Here is an 18474-nt window from a genome sequence, read left to right as displayed (position 1 = left end):
GTTGTTAAAGCCTTTGGATTGGGAGCCTGTAAACAGTCTGGTGTCCAAGCAAGACTTCACAAAAAATGAGGACAAAATAGGTTGATAGTGTTTTGCTGTGACCAGGTCCCAGATGGGAATGTGTAACCTGCTGACACTTCCCTTAAGGGCAGTGAGACACAACCTTAAAGGTTTCCTGGAAGGAAATAACTTTCTGTGAAATTTAAAAAGGTTAAAAGCGATGCATTCCTCTTCATGATACATGTTTTGATTTGAATGAAACCCATCTTTGTCCTGTTCTCTGCAATAGGTTAGGAAAGTGTTATTGTCTTGTGCAACAAAGTGTACTTGAGCTGGGGGTGTTGTTTGATCCCACTGCACCTTTGGAGGTGGCTGCAAGTGCTGTGTGCTGTGCTTATCACCTGCCCTGCTGAGCCCTGAGTTGGTGCCAGGAGCAGGCAGTGGAGGGGCTGATTTGGCCATGCACAGAGATCTGATCTGCCTCACTGGTTCAGATCCCAGAGCTCTTCCAACTTACTCCAACAGGAGTCTGGTCCTGTGCTTTGTTTGTGCCTCTAGTGCTTCAGTATTTGGCATGGTGCCTAACAATGGGAAGGCCCTCATGTCTGATTTTAGTGATTTGTGTTTATTTATTTATTTGTTTATTCTTACCATGGTGAACTTGACCATCAATTAACCATCATCACTCATCACTTCTGGGTTTTGCTTTGTTAGTAGTATCCCTGCCAGCCATCCCATAGAAAGATACAGAGAACTCCAGAACACTCTCCTTTTCAGGATCTTAAAACACTTAGTACATGTTAAACATCACAGGCTGCTCTGAAGGCAGGTAAAAGAAAAAAAAATAATTTCTTCAAGGTCATACAGCAAAGCTGGATCCCGATACCTTTTCCAGGATTGGTGTTCCCCAACCCTTTGTTCAATCACAGCTATGTCTCTAAACAGTACAGAGATATTAGCAAGTGCAAAGGGAGGAAAACTCCATTTCCAGTAAGTCTCCACTGGGACTGGGGAATTGTTTTGTTTGCTAGACCAACACAATACTCCTGTTTTGTGGTGTACATTTTAAAGCATCTAGTCTTTTTTGGGTTTCTTTATGAAAACCAGGCTCATAATATCAAGGGTTAGAATACATCTTATATTCATCAAACCCTCAATGGAAAAAGCATTGCTCTTTTTTCCTGTGCTTTCCCATGCACCAGATCTGCTTCTTTTCATAACATTAAGTGCTGTTCATATATATGTGCCATACAAGCACAGTCGTGTAAGTATGGCTTTTGGTGCTAATAAATATTAGTCCTGTCCCTCAAGAACTTTTCTTGAAAAGCAGCACCCAAGACTGGATTCAGTCCAGTGACAAATGTGAGGCTCTTTGTGCAGAGACAGCTGTATTTAGGCTGGAGCTTTGTTATAAAAGTGTCTGTATTGTAATTGTTTTGCACAGTAGCAGTGTCAAAGCAGCTGCAGCAATAGTCATTGCCTCTTGTGTATTTTGCTTCCCTCCTTGCACTGTAGATGTTAATATACATTTGTGGATTCTTGAACTCATATCCTTAATGTAATCCTAAATATCCATTTGAATGGATATTTCGCTCATTTGAAACATGCTGGTTTTTTTCTTTGTGTCCCCTCCATCTTTCCAGTCAAAAGAACTACAGATAAAGAAGCAGTTTCAGGATACATGCAAGATCCAAACCAGACAGTACAAAGCACTGAGAAACCATCTGCTGGAGACCACGCCAAAGAGTGAACATAAAGCTGTCCTCAAACGGCTCAAGGAGGAGCAGACCCGGAAGCTGGCTATCCTGGCTGAGCAGTATGATCACAGCATTAATGAAATGCTCTCTACACAAGCTGTGAGTCGCCTCTGAGGGACCCAGGGTTCCTCAGCCAAAGAGGGATGTTTGCATTTGAACCGCTCTGTATCCTGACAGCAGGCTCTCTGCTTCCTTGCTGCACACGCCATTCCCTGCACAGTCCTTCCTCTGTGTTCAGAAAGCAGAGTTCAAACCCAGAGGAAAGACCTACCACCCCCTCCAGGCAGGCTGAAGCTGAAGCTGCTGTTGTAGAGATGCAAAGTGATACATCTGTGTGACCAGTGAACTGCTTTTGCATGAAATGTGGCAACATAAACATCCCTGTTAGAGCATCATTACATAGTGTGCAACTGGCTGTCTTAGCTCATTTAGATTTTGATTTGTTGATGATACCAACCCAAGCATGTGCCACCGGTGGAAGATGCTCATTGAGTCATGGAGGAGTCCACAGTTTTGACTGTAAATCTGACGTCAAAGTGTTGTGAAAGTTCTGTGATTCCTTCTTTAAAGAATGACCACATGAGCAATGCTTCAAATCCCTGCTACAGCTTAATGTGCACTTTTCTTTGCAATTCTTGCATATTGCATCCTGCTCACATCACTTTGTACACAAATTTAACACTGTGAGGCAGGGTAGCTGGCTTCTTTTATGATGGGAAGGTTAAAAGTTCAGTATCATGTTGCTTTTAGGTTTATTTCATTAAATCCTTGTGCCCAAAGTCCTGCATTTGCAAGGCTCTGGACTTAAGTCTCCTGGGTAGAGGTAATTGGTTAATCCAGTTGAATAGAGCAAGAGAGCTTCTCTGTGCCTCTAGCAAAAGGAGAGCTAAGGATGTTTGCACCTCCAGCAGTCTGGTCTCTGCAGTGTGGATCGTGGTTCCTGAGGCGCCACTGCTCATCAGCATCACTTGCATCAGTGCTGTGGGCTCACTGTCACCAGTCTTTGTCACTATAGGTCCTCTGTTCAGCCAAGCCAAGTACAATAGAGACCAATTGTATTGCTAAGAAAACAATGTCCCAGCCCATTCTCCCCCTCCCCGCGGTCCTCCCCTGGAGTGTCAGCAGTGGTTACCCCATGGTGAAATGTCTCTATTGTCTGTCTTTCCCAGCTGCGTTTGGATGAGGCACAGGAAGCAGAGTGCCAGGTTTTGAAGATGCAGCTGCAGCAAGAATTGGAGCTGCTGAACGCATATCAGAGTAAAATCAAGATGCAGGCAGAGGCCCAGCATGATCGGGAGCTGCGTGATCTTGAGCAGAGGGTGTCCCTCCGCCGGGCCCTCCTGGAGCAGAAGGTAAAGTGGGCATGTGAGCATCCTAAGCACACTCCATATTTCAGATCTTAAATTCCACTTATCAGTGAAAGATAAACTGCTCTTACTTTGCTGTATATAGTAACACAGATCATTTGGGTGTTTGTCTCTCTGGGGTTGAAAGCTCAGTGACACATAGTCTAAACTTCTGCCAGCTCAGGCCTCCTGTGTGAGCAGCTTCTGGCTGGGATAGAACTGCCTGAAGTGTGCCAGAGGGGGATGTGCCTCTCTGGGCAGAAGGGAGAGAGAACTGTACTCTCTGTCTCTGAGCTGGAGATTGGCTTCCCTGGCCTCTCAGAGAGCAGACAGTAACAACCTAAGGCTGGGGGCTGCAGCGTCCCTATGAAATTATGTGTCTTGTGAGCAAACTCAAGTAGCCAGAGCCACAGGTGTGGTGCATCTTCTGCTCCTCAGGTCTCAGCTTGTAGGTGGCTACAGGTATTTCTTGTTAAAGTGTATTCAGGTCTATTCAGGTGCTTCTTGTTAAAGTTTGCTGCAGGTGCAGTGCTAGATATGTATGTAGAATTGTGAGTGGCCTACACAGACCAAGGGAAGGGAAATGCACCAAAAACTGGTGAGAGGAAATAAACTGTCAGCCTTTCTCCTGGATATGTTTTCCCTTTGGACTTGCCCTATAAGTGTCAGCCATTGCCATTCACACATTTCCCGATTTTGTTCATCAGTGTGTAATAAATTAGGGGCGATTACTCTGTGGCCTCGAGGTTCTTTACACTGACATTCTTCCAGGGGCTAATGGATGGATGGGGATGTTCCTCAGAGCACTGCTCCACCTCACGGCCAGCGGAGGGAGCACCCCCAGGGAGGCAGCACAGTCCTGCTGGGCTTTGGTCTCTGCAAGGAGGCAATTGCTCTCAGAAAATAGATGAATCTGTGAAAGCAGAGTTCCTGTGTGTCATTCGTGTGCAATAGCTGTCTTTAGACACCACTGCTGGTTATTTTGGTCCCAGCTCCCGTCACAGCCTGGCACGGGTATGGATTTATCTGGAGGTGCATTGCCCTCTGGTGGCATGAGCAGCTCGGGGAGGAAGTGCCACAGTGAGCCAGTGCTCCCTGCTCTGTGGGAGCAGCATATATTGCAGATTGTGTTAGAAGCTGCAGTGAGGCCAGCAACTCAAAGAAACCCACATCAACCAATAATGTTGTAGAAGTCTTCCATTGTGTAGCAGGATTGAAGTCTCTGTGCATGGAAAACCCCTGTGGAGGATTTGGCATCGGTAATGGGGATAGGAAGCTTAACAATACTATTTCACAGAGAGAAAAAAACAGATAAAAATATCACCTAGCGTAGTTTTTCATTTTGTGTCCCTATATTGCCTTAGAATAGCAAAAAAATTGATGGTGCTTCAGCTTTCATAGGTTTTTGTAGCAATATGTCCAGTCTTGGCACATGAAAATCACAGGTCATGCACCAGCAGTGAGACCTTGGTGGAGTTCCAGTCACTTGGCAGTGCCTCAAGGGCAAACATGTGGGTCCAGAGGCAGACACATCATTCTTTTGCAGGGTATTTTTTGGGAGGAGAGGTGATGTTCTGTTTTTGTAAGAACTAAGAGCTGTGAGTTTTCTGGTGTGGGTCCCTCAGTGATGTCACCTGGTGTTTGCTGGCATGTGCTAACTGAAGCTGGCAGCCAGAGAAAGGGCAGGTATGTGCACAAGATGAATGTCTGCATTTATATGCACAAATAAATGTGTAGCCTGTGGCAAAGTCAGTCCCTGGTGTTCAATAATAAACCAGATTCCAGGAGTTAGTGCATGCATAGAAATCTGCTTCCTTTTCAGCAGGCTGCCTTTACTTTTGGTGGTACCCATCACCATAACTCACCAGAGCATGTGTGTCATGCCCGACCCTGGAGTAAGGAGGGAGTAGCCAAGCCCCATTGATGTGAAATGTTGTTTGTATTGCACCAGCAATGAGCATGTCCCAAGAGTGTGTTTAAAAGAGTTCAAATTTAGTCATTTCCTTCCCACATGCCTCAGACACTTCATTTCCAGAGTGGTTTGAGTGATGTCACTTTAACAAAGTGTCAGGCCTTTCAGTGAAGTTCACTTGCACCAAGTCCTGTGTGTTACACTGTCACTGAGACTGAAAATGGTGACATGCTGAAGACATTGAGAAAGGAGGATTCTACTTAGATAGCAGGACAGGAAAAAAACAAGCAGAGCATTTTAAAGAGCTAATGTTAGAGAAGGCACCTTCTTCCTCCACTGCCTTTGTGGCTTTCAGCAAGAATAGTGAGCAGGGCTGCTCAGTGCAGTCTGTCACTCACCTAGAGTAACAGGCAAGTGGAAAAGGAGTTTCTGAAAGCCCCAAATGGCTCAGGAGATGACTCATGCTGGAGCAGATTTTCCTCAATTCCAGATGAAATTGCTTTGCATATTCCCTGACTCAGGCAAGAGAGTGCTTACAAGTACAAGGCTCTGCCTGGTGCCTTCAGCACAGACCCAGATAACACCTCTTGGCCATGTTGCTGCTGACAGCAGGGAGATGCCAGTGAGCTGTGCTGAAAGTCTTGGCTCCTGCTTTTTTCTCCATTTGGTCTTTTTCACCGAGGCCAAAAGAAGCTTTTTCAGTGCTGGCAAGAAGATAATGGGTTTTGGTTCTCCACCTGACTGCAAAGATTTCAATAAGAAAGGCTTTCATCCCTGTCTGATGGGTGTCAGGAGGCCATAGTCCTGTGTTTTCAGTACTTACAGTGCTGATCCCAGTGCTCCTACCAAAGTAGTCTTGGAAACCAATTTGGAACAGTCTTATGGAGGAGAAATTGGAGTTGCCAGCTTGCATATCATCTAACTAATAATCTGCCACACGACTCAAACAGCGCTGCCTATGTCCTTCAGCCACACACCCTGGAAAAAGTATCAGGGCAGTGAAATATGAGAAAACCAAATTAGGGAAGGGGTAGATAGGAGGTGATAAATACATGAGCTAAGAAAATCTGGCCAGTGAACATTAGAGAGGAAGCTGAATGTGGGCTTGTGCATTTGAATCCTAGAGAAAACAGCAGTCATCATCATAATCATCATTAGATTCAGCTACAAACAGTGAAGGTCACCATAAGCTGTGTTGGCAGGCTGTACCTGAAGGTGCTTTCCCAGTAGGCATCTATGGAAGCTGTAGACTTTGCTATATCTCAGAAGATTAATCTATGTTAAGCTGTTGGTATCAGTGCAAACTTCAGATTCGCATCCCTCAAATTTCATGTATTCACCAGGGAACAGGGACCAACACCCTCCAGCTGGTGTTCACCATACTTTGGGCTATGTGGGTCTTTGAAACTTAACCCTTAAAAAATTCACCCTTTTGTATTCAAAAGAGACTGCATGTCCATGGATATCTGATCTAGAGCCAGTTTCCTGCACAAATGCAGGGGAAAGTCCCTCAGTAGCTGTTACAGGTCCTCCAGAGGCTGTGCCAGTCCTGCTGCTACAGACTGTCTCTTTTTTTCCTTCCTAGATTGAGGAGGAGATGCTGGCGTTGCAGAATGAGCGCACCGAGCGGATACGAAGCCTGCTGGAGCGCCAAGCTCGCGAGATCGAAGCCTTTGACTCAGAAAGCATGAGGCTAGGTTTTAGTAATATGGTTCTTTCTAATCTCTCCCCCGAGGCGTTCAGCCACAGCTACCCGGGAGCTTCTGGCTGGTCCCACAATCCTACTGGGGGTGCAGGACCTCACTGGGGTCATCCCATGGGTGGCCCACCGCAAGCTTGGGGCCATCCAATGCAAGGTGGACCTCAGCCATGGGGTCACCCCTCGGGGCCCATGCAGGGGGTACCTCGAAGTAGTGCTATAGGGGTCCGCAACAGCCCCCAGGCTCTGAGGCGGACAGCTTCTGGGGGACGGACGGAGCAGGGCATGAGCAGGAGCACAAGTGTTACTTCACAAATATCCAATGGTTCACACATGTCTTATACATAACTTAAACAATAACTGAGGGTGGCAATTCCACTGGAGCTGTCTGCCAACAGAAACTGCCTACAGACACCAGCCCAGCAGCCTCCTCAGTGCGGTGCTGACGTGTGGAAGCTGGGTGCACATGGAATATTGTATTCATTTTGTAAAGCATTACGTTTTGTGTTTACTAACTGGGATGTCATAGTATTTGGCTGCAGGGTTTTGGGGGGTGGTTTTTGGTTTTTTGTTTTGTTGTTGGTTTTTTTGTTGGTTTTTGTTTTTTTTTTTTTTACGTTTTGGAGGGGTCTTGGGAGGGCATCTGAGAAATATATGCAATTAGTCAGAAGAGTTGGCTGGTGGTCATCACACTGACAGGACAGAAGGGCCTCAGACTGCCCTCATCATGCCATCCATGTAGGAAGTCTGAGGGAGAATGGAGACCTCTTCCCATGTCCATGAATTTCGATCTGCCACCCTGCAAAAACCAGGCAAGCTGCCTTTAAACCAACATCCAGGGGAGGAACAGCTGGATCTTCTGTTCCATTTTTATTTGTCATTAAATTGGATAAATTTCTAGGGTATTGCCTCTGCCAAGAGGCATTTTCAAAGAGTTGTAGGTGAGGAAGAAGGTGAGAAGAGAGGCCAAGAGACACCAGGGCTCAACAGGGCCCTTCTACCCAAGTGCGCGCTCCGTGTCGTGTAAGAAGTGACGTTCTGTCAGAAGGCACTGGTCAGCTTCCCGAGAACTCTGTAGGTAAACCTGTCTGGGGGAACAGGCTAGGAATGTTTGAAATGGTCTATCTGCTTTGGCACTCCCTGACTGTGCTGCTGGTAGCTCAGATGAGGTTGGGCAGAGGAGCATAAGTAATGCACTTGTACAGCTAATACTGTGACATCTCATTTTAGCTAAGCATCAGAATAATTCTTGGAGCCCCGCGTAGTCCTTTTTGCTCCATTCAGAAATGTTTAGACTTTCAGCCAATCAGTCTCAAATGCCAGAGGTGTTTTGAAGGATGCCATAGTCACAAAATGCCATTGATCGGGTTTTTCATTATTACACTACATCCACCGATTTATTACCTTTTTGGCTTGTTGCAATTTCCTGTTTACATGTAGCGTGTAGCCAACTGTTGAAATGTTTAGTTGCCATGGTGTACCAGGAGGAGCTGAGCCAATGACTCTTTCCCAGCTGATGACTAACCCATATCACCACTGTAGATCTTGCTGCATGTGAGGCTCCTTTTTTATTATTTTCATTGCTGCAATACTTCACAACTTTTACAGTCCCTAGAGATGCTGTGATATTTCGGCAGCGTATCACACCATGTGAGAAGGCACTACTTCCAGAGGGCTCATTGGAGCTGCTGTACTACTGAAAGGAAACAAAGGAGGTTGTGAAATCCATACAGTGATAAAAGGTCAGGGAGTCTTATAACTGAATGACTTTGTTGGCATCGTGTCATCCCTTAGTGCTGGGAACCAGAGATGCCCCCACGCTCTCATGCCAGTGCCAGGATGGTCTCAGTCAGCCAGGACTGTGGGAAGAGCAGGTAGATGAAGTTTGGTTTGAGGCAAAGGTTTCCGTCTTGGGGACTGACCAGCCAGGGTTCTTTGTAAATGTTTTTCCTTGCACACTAATCATCTTGAAGAAAACACTAGCTGCTAACTCTAGGATTTGCCTTTAATATGTTTATAGGGCTCAAAAGCGAGGTTTTCCGAATGTGTTTGTCCACGTGACATATTTATATAGTAAATAGTGTCTCGCTGCTGTTCAGTACTCAGCAGGGCAGCGTTCTTTCGTTAGCTAAATTAACATCCACTCCCAATCCTCAACTCTCTGCCAGTGTCTGGTGAATCCAGCTGGGATTTCTAGCATTGTGATGTAGCATATCACTCTAATTGAAGATGGAAACTCCACCAAAACATGTTTGAGCAGCCCCTCTGTAAGGAGTTTTGTTGTACTAACAGTTGACAGAAGCCTGGGAGGAGGTGTGAGTCCCACGGAGGTGCCTCTGGATGCTCCTGGGGGCAAGTGGTGACTGTGAATTGTCCTGTCCTTTCCTCTGCTATGTTTTTATGTGGAATTGGATGTTTTGGGGTCACTCTTTTGCATTGCAGTGTTGTTGAAATGAAGCGAAGCTCGTTTAGGAAAGGTACCTGTGTTTTCCTAGGTTTGGAAGGAGAGACAAAACCAAAATGAAAGGCCAAAATTGTATTGGGGTTCACCATGTGATTGTGGAGGGTGTGCCCAGAGCATGGTGCTAACACAGCGTTTTGAGTTCAGCTCCTCTATCTCAAACAGCAGCAGCTACAGTGGGGACAGGCTATACCTGCAAGTTCAGTGGGTTCATTCTTCTGCTTCTGTTATGGTTTGAATTTGGTCAAAGTCTCTGGCTTAAATTGAGCTACTTCAACAGAATTCTCTCAACACATCTATTTGTGTAATGTCAAGCATGACTGAATGCTGAATCCAAATGATGGCTATCCCATATTGGCTTTTTTGTATTCAAAAAGAATTGTGTAGTAACCATTTTTACATGTATATCATGTGCAGACCTGGACTATTCCAACAAGTTAATATTTTAATTAAAATAGTTTGCAAAAACTGATTCAGATCAACTGGTCTAAATGTGTGTGTCCCTGTGTGTACGTGGGGGAAGAAAAGCTGTCCCAAAACTGCCTGATGTCGAGAGGAAGCACCTCATTACACAGCTGTAGCCAGAGGAACTCAGGGTCAGGCTGTGCCTTGGAGGTATTTGAGGAGGCCCTTGGTGTTCAGAATTTTAATGTATCTCAGGTTTATTTCTGAGATACATGAACAACTGTGCACTAGAGAGATGCAAACACTCTCTGAATCAGTTTGCAAACTCTTATTTTTAAAAGTAAAGTGTTTTTAAAAGTAAGGCCAATTGTTTTGTGTTGTACTCATTGCAGTCATGCCCTCAGTTTTAAAATTACTGTAATCTGTAAATTGTGGAAACTACTCCAGTACCTCAGCAAAGATGTTCTCTTGAATTTCTTAAGTTCATATTTAACACTGGGGAACTCTTCTGTGTGGACTACTTGCAAACTTTATTGCAGTATTTTAAATCACCAGCTTGACCCCTGAAATCTCTTTTCTGTGGTTATTTTTCTCTCCCCTCTGCAAAGACCTGAAGTTCTGGTGTAGCTTAGCCCAGAGACAGAAAAAAGACAGAATAGCCAGCATTTTTACCTCTTTCTGATTCAAATTTCCTTTGATTTTATTTAAAATCAGTGAAAGGGACCACATTTTCCTTCTTTTCCTTGGTCCCAGGGAGCCAGCAGCCACCTCTCCCTTCCATGTTGAACATTACATGCTTTCTTCCATGGATGCAGCACTGAAATGGAGGCCACAGCTCTGTTTCACCTGCATTCCCTCCAAGCCTGTGAACTTCAAAGAGGTTGAACAACTAAATACATGGTGTGATACCAAACTTTCCACAGAAAAATTCCCTGCAGCCATTACTTGCCTGGCTCAGGGCCAGGCTGGCATCGCTCTGTGTCCCACCCAGCCCTCCTGCGCCAGAAGAACGGGCACTGCACACTCGCTGTAACCTGCACGGGGGTGCAGCCAGGGCAGTCCTGGGGCTGTGCTGTTGTTTAAACCCCCAGGACCCCTCGCCTCCAGGCTCCCAGCCCCTCGACCCTGCTTACGTGCCATTTCTTGAGAGGCAATAAATCCTATCGTACCACTGTCTACCATTACTCTGTTGAATACGCACATCTCTCTGGATATATATATGGTATCTCATTTGTATATATTTATATACTCTGTATGTACGTGTGTGTGGGTATAGGTGCACACACACCTCATGCTGTGCATTTCTGTCAGGGCACTTCAGTTCTGCTGTTCTTTAGCGCTCCTGTTTGTGAGCAAAAGCAACCCCCTCAGCAGGGCTCTCGGGGCGAGGGCAGAGACGTGGCACAGGCTGTGCTAGGGCTGAGCCCTCGCTCAAGTGCAGCCCTGGTAATTGCAGCTTGCTTTTTCTGGGGCGTGAGAGGGTAGGTAGCTGCTGTGGGTGTGCTTTGAAGGAGACAAGGGAGCTTCCTGAGGGTACCAGAAAGTCACAAGGCGGCAGAGAAGCAAACAAGATGGTTTAGTGATAGGCAAGCAGTGGAGGCAATGTAGGGATCTGCTGGGGAGGCGGCGAGTGGGCCGGTGAAGTGCTCAGCAGGCTGAGCTCAGAGTCCCCAGCTGCGTCTCGCCATGAAAGATCACAAGCCCGGCACGGCCTTGGCTCGCTGCACCGGCACTGGCTTTTGGCATTCCTGAGGTGGAGCCGCCGCTTGCTCTGAACACTGGCTGCCTTGGCGTGTGGCTGATACCTGGAGGTTCTTAGTTTGTGTGGAGGGGCAAAAGAGAAGCTAAATTGGAAGATTTTAAGTACATGTGTGTGTACTTAGAGACTTATGGTCTATACATCCATATATACACACAGAGATGCTCTTGGTCCATTCTTTATTCTGCTTAGGCCCTGTGTGCTTCGTCACTCAAGTCCAGCCAGCAGTGGACAGCCTTGTTCCTCTCCTGGGTGCTTGCTCTGCAGTTCTAGTAAATCTTGCCCTGGTCTTTCTCATAGTAGGGGGGCGAGTGCCATGCTGGACACCACCAGCTCCTCAAGCTGTGAAGACCCTTCTGACCTTCTCCTTTGTCCTCTCCAGACCCCATCTTAGGGAGGCATTTGACAGTTCAGGGGATAAGCAGTTCTTGCATGTGTCAGGTCACACATTTCCCCCAAGGATGCCCCACCAGCTCAGCAGAATGTCAACCCTGGGCCCTCTTTGTGCTACTGGAGAATTCGGAGGCAATATTCCCCCTGTCCCTTTTGGAAGGTCTCTTGCAAGTTTTTTTTAGGAGAGACTTGGGTTTGGTTGGGTCATTCTTACCCTTTCCCAAGGAGTAGTGTCTTTACCTGTGCTCCTGCCTGTAGGATGTTCCCACCCCAGTGCTGGCCCGCAGTGAGCCCAGAACCACGTGCCAAGGACAGAGGAGCAGTGGATACCTAGGCAGGGATGCTGGTCACTGTCCCTCTGCTGTGGTTGAGTTTGCACTTTCACAAATCGATTGAGCCGAAGTCTTTTGATGACTGTATGTCAGGCGCTTTGGAGGGTTGGGGCTTGCTGTTTACAGCCAGAAAATAAGAAAACCTGATAGATCTAGTGGTTTTAGTAAACATCACCCCACCAGGGAGCAGTCGCAGCAGATAACCCAGGTTCCTGTTGCACAATGAAGTTCAGCCAACTGGGGCTGTGATGCTGCCTGCTACATCCCTGCCCCCTCCTCCGGGGGAAGGAGAGCCCTTTGTCAGCTAGAGAGGGACTTAGTAAATCGGATTTGCCAGCAAACAAGCACCTTAACCACTGAGCTGTGGATCTCAATACTTGCACTTCACCTGAAGGCTCCCTGGTGGGGAGAAGGCAGTTTGGTTCATGACCATTAGCTCTGCACCTGCCTGGCATCCTCAAAACACCCTTAAGCCATGTCCTAGGGAAAATAAGACCCCAATATCAGCTCCCGCTCTCCTTGCTTTCTCTGAGTGCACACAGTGAGACCAGGAACCAGGAGGGCCGAGCCTTGCCCCCACGGATGTGAACAAACCCTGGGGGGAAACTTCTCCCCACCTCGCCCCTCTGGCCCCCTGCCCCGCTCCCCACCCTTGAGTACGGGTACCTCAGAACATGCACAGTTTGAATTTTCACTGACAATTAGTTTAATTATTGTCAGTGAAAAGAATTGTAATTATCTGTAAATATGTAGTTAACAAATTGACCTAGTTTCTGTATTTTTTAAGTTTTTGTACTAAAATTTATAGATACAGTATGTGCCAGCTAGCAAAAAGCTACTGTAATTGCCAGTCGTAGTTCAGCATGCACCTAATCCCCGAGACTTGTCCAGTGATGCTGTAAGGAATTTGTGCTTAAATATTGCGAGCTGGGGAGGCAAACAGCCACTGGCCTGGGGCTTTTGGCTTCCAGCCTCCGGCTGGGTTTTCCCTGATGGCTGTGTGGAATCTCCTTCCCTTGGGCATCCTGTGCCGCACGGAGGGCAGTGCAAGGGACAGAGCGGTGGCTTCGAGCTTGCTCTGGAGCTGAACTCAATGGGAACCAAGTTCAGGTTCTTTGCTGCAGTTTAATACCGGCTTGTGACTATGTTTTTCAATCTCTCTAGAAATGATCTGTTTTTCCCCTTCCAACTGTTTTTGTCTTAAGCCTGAGTTCATCTAAATCTACTGGAGGAAAAAAAACAAAAAACAACAAAACAAAAAAAGACTTTGATTTGAGGTCGTTGCCTGCTTTTAGTGCCAGGATCACACATTTCTATGGCAACTCTGAGCTCAGCAGAGTGCAGAAATCAGCGCAGGGTTGTTGACAAGCTGAAGTCGGCGGCCGCTGCCTCTGCACGGCTCCGGCAGAGCCTGACTGTGCCTGGTGGCAGCTGCCAAGGGCGAGTTTGGGGGTGCAGTGTGGTGACTTGTGGGGGTCCCGGTGTCCCTGCCCCACTGCAGCTGGCTTGCCCTGCAAGACCTGCTGCTGAGCGAGGGGTGGGCTCCTAGGAGTGGTCAGGATCTGTGCTCCGTGTCCTGTGGCAGAGGCAAGCCTGTGAGTCAGTAGCTGTGCTGAGCATCCCGGGAAGCTGCGAGCAGAGGAGTCTGAGCGCCGGTGAGGCCGTGCTCTCCGGGTCTGGTTGTCCTGGAGGTTGTAGGGAATGGGAGCTTGTAAGGATTCAAGGATCAGAGAAGGAGAGGCAGACGTGCGCGTACGGGTTTGGCTTTTGGCAAGCAAACCACCCGCTTCCTTTCTTCAGCTTTTCTTCCCTCCTAACCCCCCGCAGCTCTTCCCCCTGCTTTGCTTGGAACAGGAACACTTTTTTTACCTGCCTAGAAACAGCTAAAAGATTGGGGGGGGGGGCAGCCCTGATGTAAATAATTAACGTTGCAAAGTGAAGTGTGTATAACATAAAAGGCTACAGCCCTTTGGTGACTTGTAAATGCTTTGAGAAGGTTGTGGTATGATGTAGAGGGGCCAAGCGACCTGCCCGGCCCCGCAGCCATCGCTGCCCCACCGCCACCGCGGGGCCGGGGGTCGGGACAGGATGGGGGGACACCCCGGGCCCCTTGGCCGTGGGACCCCCCCTCGGTGTAGTGGATGGGAGGGTAGCGTAACGTGTGTAATACGGATAGAGAAGCTGTGTGAGGTGTGTATAGTGTATATTTTTTAAAAATAGCTTGCTTGTGTTGTGAAGATTTTAAAGACAAACTTGAGAATTCTAGCCTAACTATTAACACAAGTTTAACATCAGTTACCCCACTGGGTTCAGAGCCTCTTGAATGTATATTCCTTTTTGTAACCTAAATGACCTATTCTTCTACCAGTCAGCCAGACATCCTATTTATATTTTTAATTTTATATATTACTTTCCATTTGTTTTCATTATTTCCAGCATGTTTCTGGGTTTGGGTTTTTTGTTTGTTGGGGGGGGGGGGGGGGGGGGTGTTGTTTCTTTTGCACAAGAATTGTGTGAAGTCAAGGAAATGTTAACTCAAACCTGGTATTTTCCAACCTGTTCCCCCTCCCCTTCCTCTCCTCCACCCCTGTTGTGGTTTTTTTTTTCTTTCTTCCGCCAACAGTTTAGGATTTTTCTGGGCTGGGATGCAGCGGGTGGGAGGAGGGGATGGCTCTTTTCCATTTGCAGCTTTTGTGCAAATGCCAGGTCTTTTTGCCAGTCAACTAAAAAAATGCTTCACTTGCTGGTTGCTTTAAAAAGGAAAAAAAAAAAATTAAATAAAAAACAAAAATGTAACCTTATCAGTGCGATGTAGACCCCGGCGGGAGGAGGGGAAGTGCACACCTGTAGCCACACACCTCTGGCTTTGGCTGCAAAACAAAAGCAAACCTTTCCTGGTGAGGAGGTGACCACAGGGCAGCTGCTGCCTGACCCCGTGGAGGGTTTGCCGGGCACGAGCTCCGTGTGCGGCCGGGCTCGGAGCCGTGCCAGGAGCGCCCATGCCTTGGGCTTGCTCTTCCCCCTCGGCGACCGCCCGCTCATGTGCACAAACCCAAGAGCTGCCTGCTGATGACAGCAAAGCTGTTGCTGCTTTTCCTCTCCTCCTCCTCCTCCTCTTCCTCTTCTTCCTCTCCCCCTCCCCAAGGAGGTCCAGCTCCCCAGCAAGAGCTCACCCAGCACCTGGCCCCAGTGCCATGGCCGTTTGCTCTGGGGCATCATCCAGGTATGGCCAAGCCCGGCCAGCGCCGTGCTGTGCCACAGAGCATTAGATAGAAAAAAACACACACATATCTGCTGTTTTACTATGAACACTGGTCTGAGGTTTCCAGGCTCAGCACCACGGTGATGGGCCACGAAGGATTTAACCAGGGGAATTAAACTCCTTCTTGCTTCCGTGTCTGGTAGCACCAGCTGGTATGAGTGAATCTACAGGTGTGCGTTTTCCTTCTTGTAGAAAATGCCACGAGCACTAACTGGTAAGGCTTAATGTACAGTATATTGTCAGTATTCTGGTATTCTTCTGGTTCAACATACATTATAGCTCATATATAACCTGTATTAATTGTATAGATTGTGCATTTAAAGCTGTTACCAAGTTGTCAGAAAATAAGAGAAGAGAAAAAAAAATAAGGTCATATGTAATATTTTGTTTGTAAGTATCCTTTGTATCATAGCAAAGGAAATGTTAAAAAAAAAAATCAACTGTAATAAAGTAATTTTAGTACACGGAGTGTCTGCCTGCCTTTGTGAGACTCTGCCCCAGGGGGGGCTACCGCGTGTAGGACCTCTGCCAGGTGAACACGGGGGGCTCAACCGCGGGACCCCCCCACCTGCGGGGCCGCGGCAGCCCCTTCCTCCTCTCCTCCGTCCGCAGGAACTCGGCCATGGCCCTGAAATACTCCAGCACGGCCTCGTGGGCCCAGCAGCGCCCCGGCCCCCGGCGGGGGAAGGCGCAGTGCCCCCCGTGCGGGGTCAGCAGCAGGAAGAAGTAGGGGCTGCTGCGGAAGAGCTCCCGGGGCAGGCTGCGGGCCGGGGCGCCGCGCACGGGGTCATCGGCGCTGCAGAGGCACAGCACCGGCACCGCCGCCTCGTCCGCGTCGCGCAGGGGCTCGTTGCGCTCCCAGTAGCTCTCCCAGCTGGTGGGGCGGCTCCGAGTCCGGCAGAAGAGGGTTTCCTCCAGCTCCCGCAGCGAGCGGCTGCCCAGGAGCCTGTCCATGTCCACCACCTCGGCCAGGGCCCCCGCGTACCTGCAGGGATGGGGCGGCCGCCGTGGGCTTGGAGGTGCAGGGGTGCTGCCATGGGCTGGGGGCAATGGGGATGCTGGGATGGGGGCCACAGAGAATGTTGGCAGCAGCTGGGGCGTGCTGCTGTGGGGGTGGAGGGTCATAGGGGTGTCACTTGGAGCTGGGGGCTACAGGGATGTTGCCATAGGGGTGCCACCAGCTTGTGTGCCCATGGGCTGCTCGACAGGGCCCACCGGGCCCTGCACGCAGAGGAATAGGGGTGACCTCGACTGCCCCAACCCCAGAGTGGCTTAGGAGGCCCATCCCAGCCCCTTGCCAGGGATCCTGGAAGGTCCCCACAGCACAGCCCGGGTGCCATGACAACGGGAGACGGCCGGCGCTCCTGCTTCGTTACCGTGACAGCAGCATTTGCAGTGGGAACCGGGAAATAGGGAGGGGGAGATTCCCTGCTGCCCACCCCCAGCACCCCATCCCTGCAGTAAGCACTGTTCCTTGCTGCACCCATCTGAGATTTCCTGCAGCTTCACCTGTCACCTGTTTGCCCCTACGTTCTGGAGTTTACCTGCGGTTTTTTTTTTGGCTCCCATCTGGCCACCTGCAGATGGTGGTCCCTTTACCCCCACAATCTCTCAGCACCCCCCCGGGAAGTGCCCACTTGCTCAAGGCCTTGGCTCCGGGCAGTTTGTCTCCTGTCTCAGCCAGTGCTTGGTCCACTCGAGCTTGGCTGTGTTGGGCAATAGGGAACCCAGACCCCTTGGGAAGGGACAGCAGCAGTCACAGCCCCCAGCCCAGCCCTGGGCTGGCATGACAGTCCCCCCCCAGGGCCAACAGGAGGGTCAGGTGCTGGGGACAAGGGGCAGTGCAGGGAGAGGGGCCAGCCCCACTCACCCCTCAGGGTCCAAAACCAAACGGGGGCTTCACCAACTCCTCCCAGCAAGAGTTGTGAGACCCTGCCCCAGATCTCCCAGCTCAGAAACCCCAAGACGATACAGCTGCCCCAGCCAGGCTGGGGACACACGTGGTGGCCCATCTGGCCCCATGGCAGCCAGCTCCAGGCTGGTGTTCATTAACCAGCACATTTTGCTGCCCTCAGCACCTCTGCCTCTGCAGTGGGGCTCCTGGTGTCGGCAGCAGCACCCACCCCATGCATACCCTCAGGGATGACCGAGGGGTTCCCGGGGTACCCCCATCCACCTCCCCAAGCCCAAGGGACTGCACTGACCTGCTCAATCCCTGCTTGAGGTGGAGGAGCAGCGGCCACTCGTAAAGCCAGGGCATCCTGGCCTCAAACCAGTCCCGGCCACGGAAGATGGGGGAGAGGCAGGCGGCGGCGGCCAGGCGGCTGGAGGAGCCGCTCTCGCCCAGGTAGGCGAGCAGCAGCCCCGAGCCCGAGCCCTCGCTGACGGCCAGCAGAGAGGCAGAGGGGTGCCGGCACCGCAGGTAGGTCACAGCCTCCCGCAGGTCCCCGGGATCCCCGAAGGGCTGGAGCCGGGGGGTGGTCAGGGGGCAGCCATTGTGGCCCCGGCGGTTGAAGATGACGGGGATGAAGCCCCGCTCCAGCGCCCGCAGCCCCAGCTGCAGCAGCCCCCCCGTCACCTTCCCGGCAGCGTTGGGAATGAGCAGCAGCACCGGGCTGGAGACCCCCCCGCCGCCACCCGCAGCCCCCCACGGCCCCACCAACCAGTCCAGGGCTACCAGCCCGGCGTCGGACAGCTGCAGGAGCTCACGGGCCACCACCGGCTCCGGCTCAGGTGGCTGCAGGAGCTGCCACAGCATCTGGAGCCGGGGCCAGCACGACCACGGCCAGCGTCCCCCCCGCAGCGCCGCCGACCGCCCCAGGCTCCGCACCAGGTGCTGGGCCAGAGCCGAGGGCTTGCACAGCAGCCGGCAGTGCCCTGAGCCCTCCTCGGCCATGAAGGGGATCCCCTCCTCCTCCTCCTCCTCCTCCTCCTCCTTCTCCTCCTCGTCCTCCTCTCCCACGTCTCCAGGCACCTCCAGCCTCCCTGCCCAAAGGCACCAAGCTAGGAGGGCCAGCCCCATGAGCACGGCGGCTGCGGCCACCAAACCCTCCAGGGACAGCATGGAGGCGGCAGGAGCCTCAGCCGGCAGCCCCGATGGTCGGCGGCTCGCAGAGCGATGGCGGGGCCGTGCTGGGGAAGCCCAGCC

At 50.2% G+C, this 18474-nt stretch overlaps 2 protein-coding genes across 4 annotated transcripts in view; one reads left to right on the top strand and one right to left on the bottom strand.

Moving 5' to 3' along the window:
• The window catches only part of TAOK1 (TAO kinase 1), a 68159-nt gene extending 52369 nt beyond the window's left edge, over positions 1 to 15790 (top strand). For 2 of the 3 annotated variants that reach the window (XM_071447992.1, XM_071447993.1), the window contains exons 18-20: positions 1644 to 1856; positions 2927 to 3109; positions 6601 to 15790. In XM_071447992.1, the coding sequence (XP_071304093.1) occupies positions 1644 to 1856; positions 2927 to 3109; positions 6601 to 7062 (858 nt within the window). In that variant the 3' untranslated portion in view covers positions 7063 to 15790. The remainder of the gene's footprint in view (positions 1 to 1643; positions 1857 to 2926; positions 3110 to 6600) is intronic. The other variant, XM_071447994.1, reaches the window with a different exon arrangement.
• ABHD15 (abhydrolase domain containing 15) lies at positions 14541 to 18448 on the bottom strand. Its single transcript, XM_071447995.1, has 2 exons — positions 17531 to 18448; positions 14541 to 16311 (listed from the first exon to the last, which is right to left on the bottom strand). The coding sequence occupies exons 1-2, from the start codon at positions 18388 to 18390 to the stop codon at positions 15834 to 15836; spliced, it is 1338 nt and encodes a 445-aa protein (XP_071304096.1). The 5' UTR covers positions 18391 to 18448; the 3' UTR covers positions 14541 to 15833.
• Between the last annotated feature and the right edge of the window lie 26 nt (positions 18449 to 18474).

Source organism: Agelaius tricolor, unplaced genomic scaffold (assembly GCF_023055355.1).
Source record: "Agelaius tricolor isolate 1412-34295 unplaced genomic scaffold, bAgeTri1.0.p SCAF_25, whole genome shotgun sequence".
Taxonomy (NCBI): Eukaryota; Metazoa; Chordata; class Aves; order Passeriformes; family Icteridae; genus Agelaius; species Agelaius tricolor.
The sequence above is the reverse complement of the archived record's forward strand: the minus strand, read 5'-3'. Positions and strand labels throughout refer to the sequence as shown.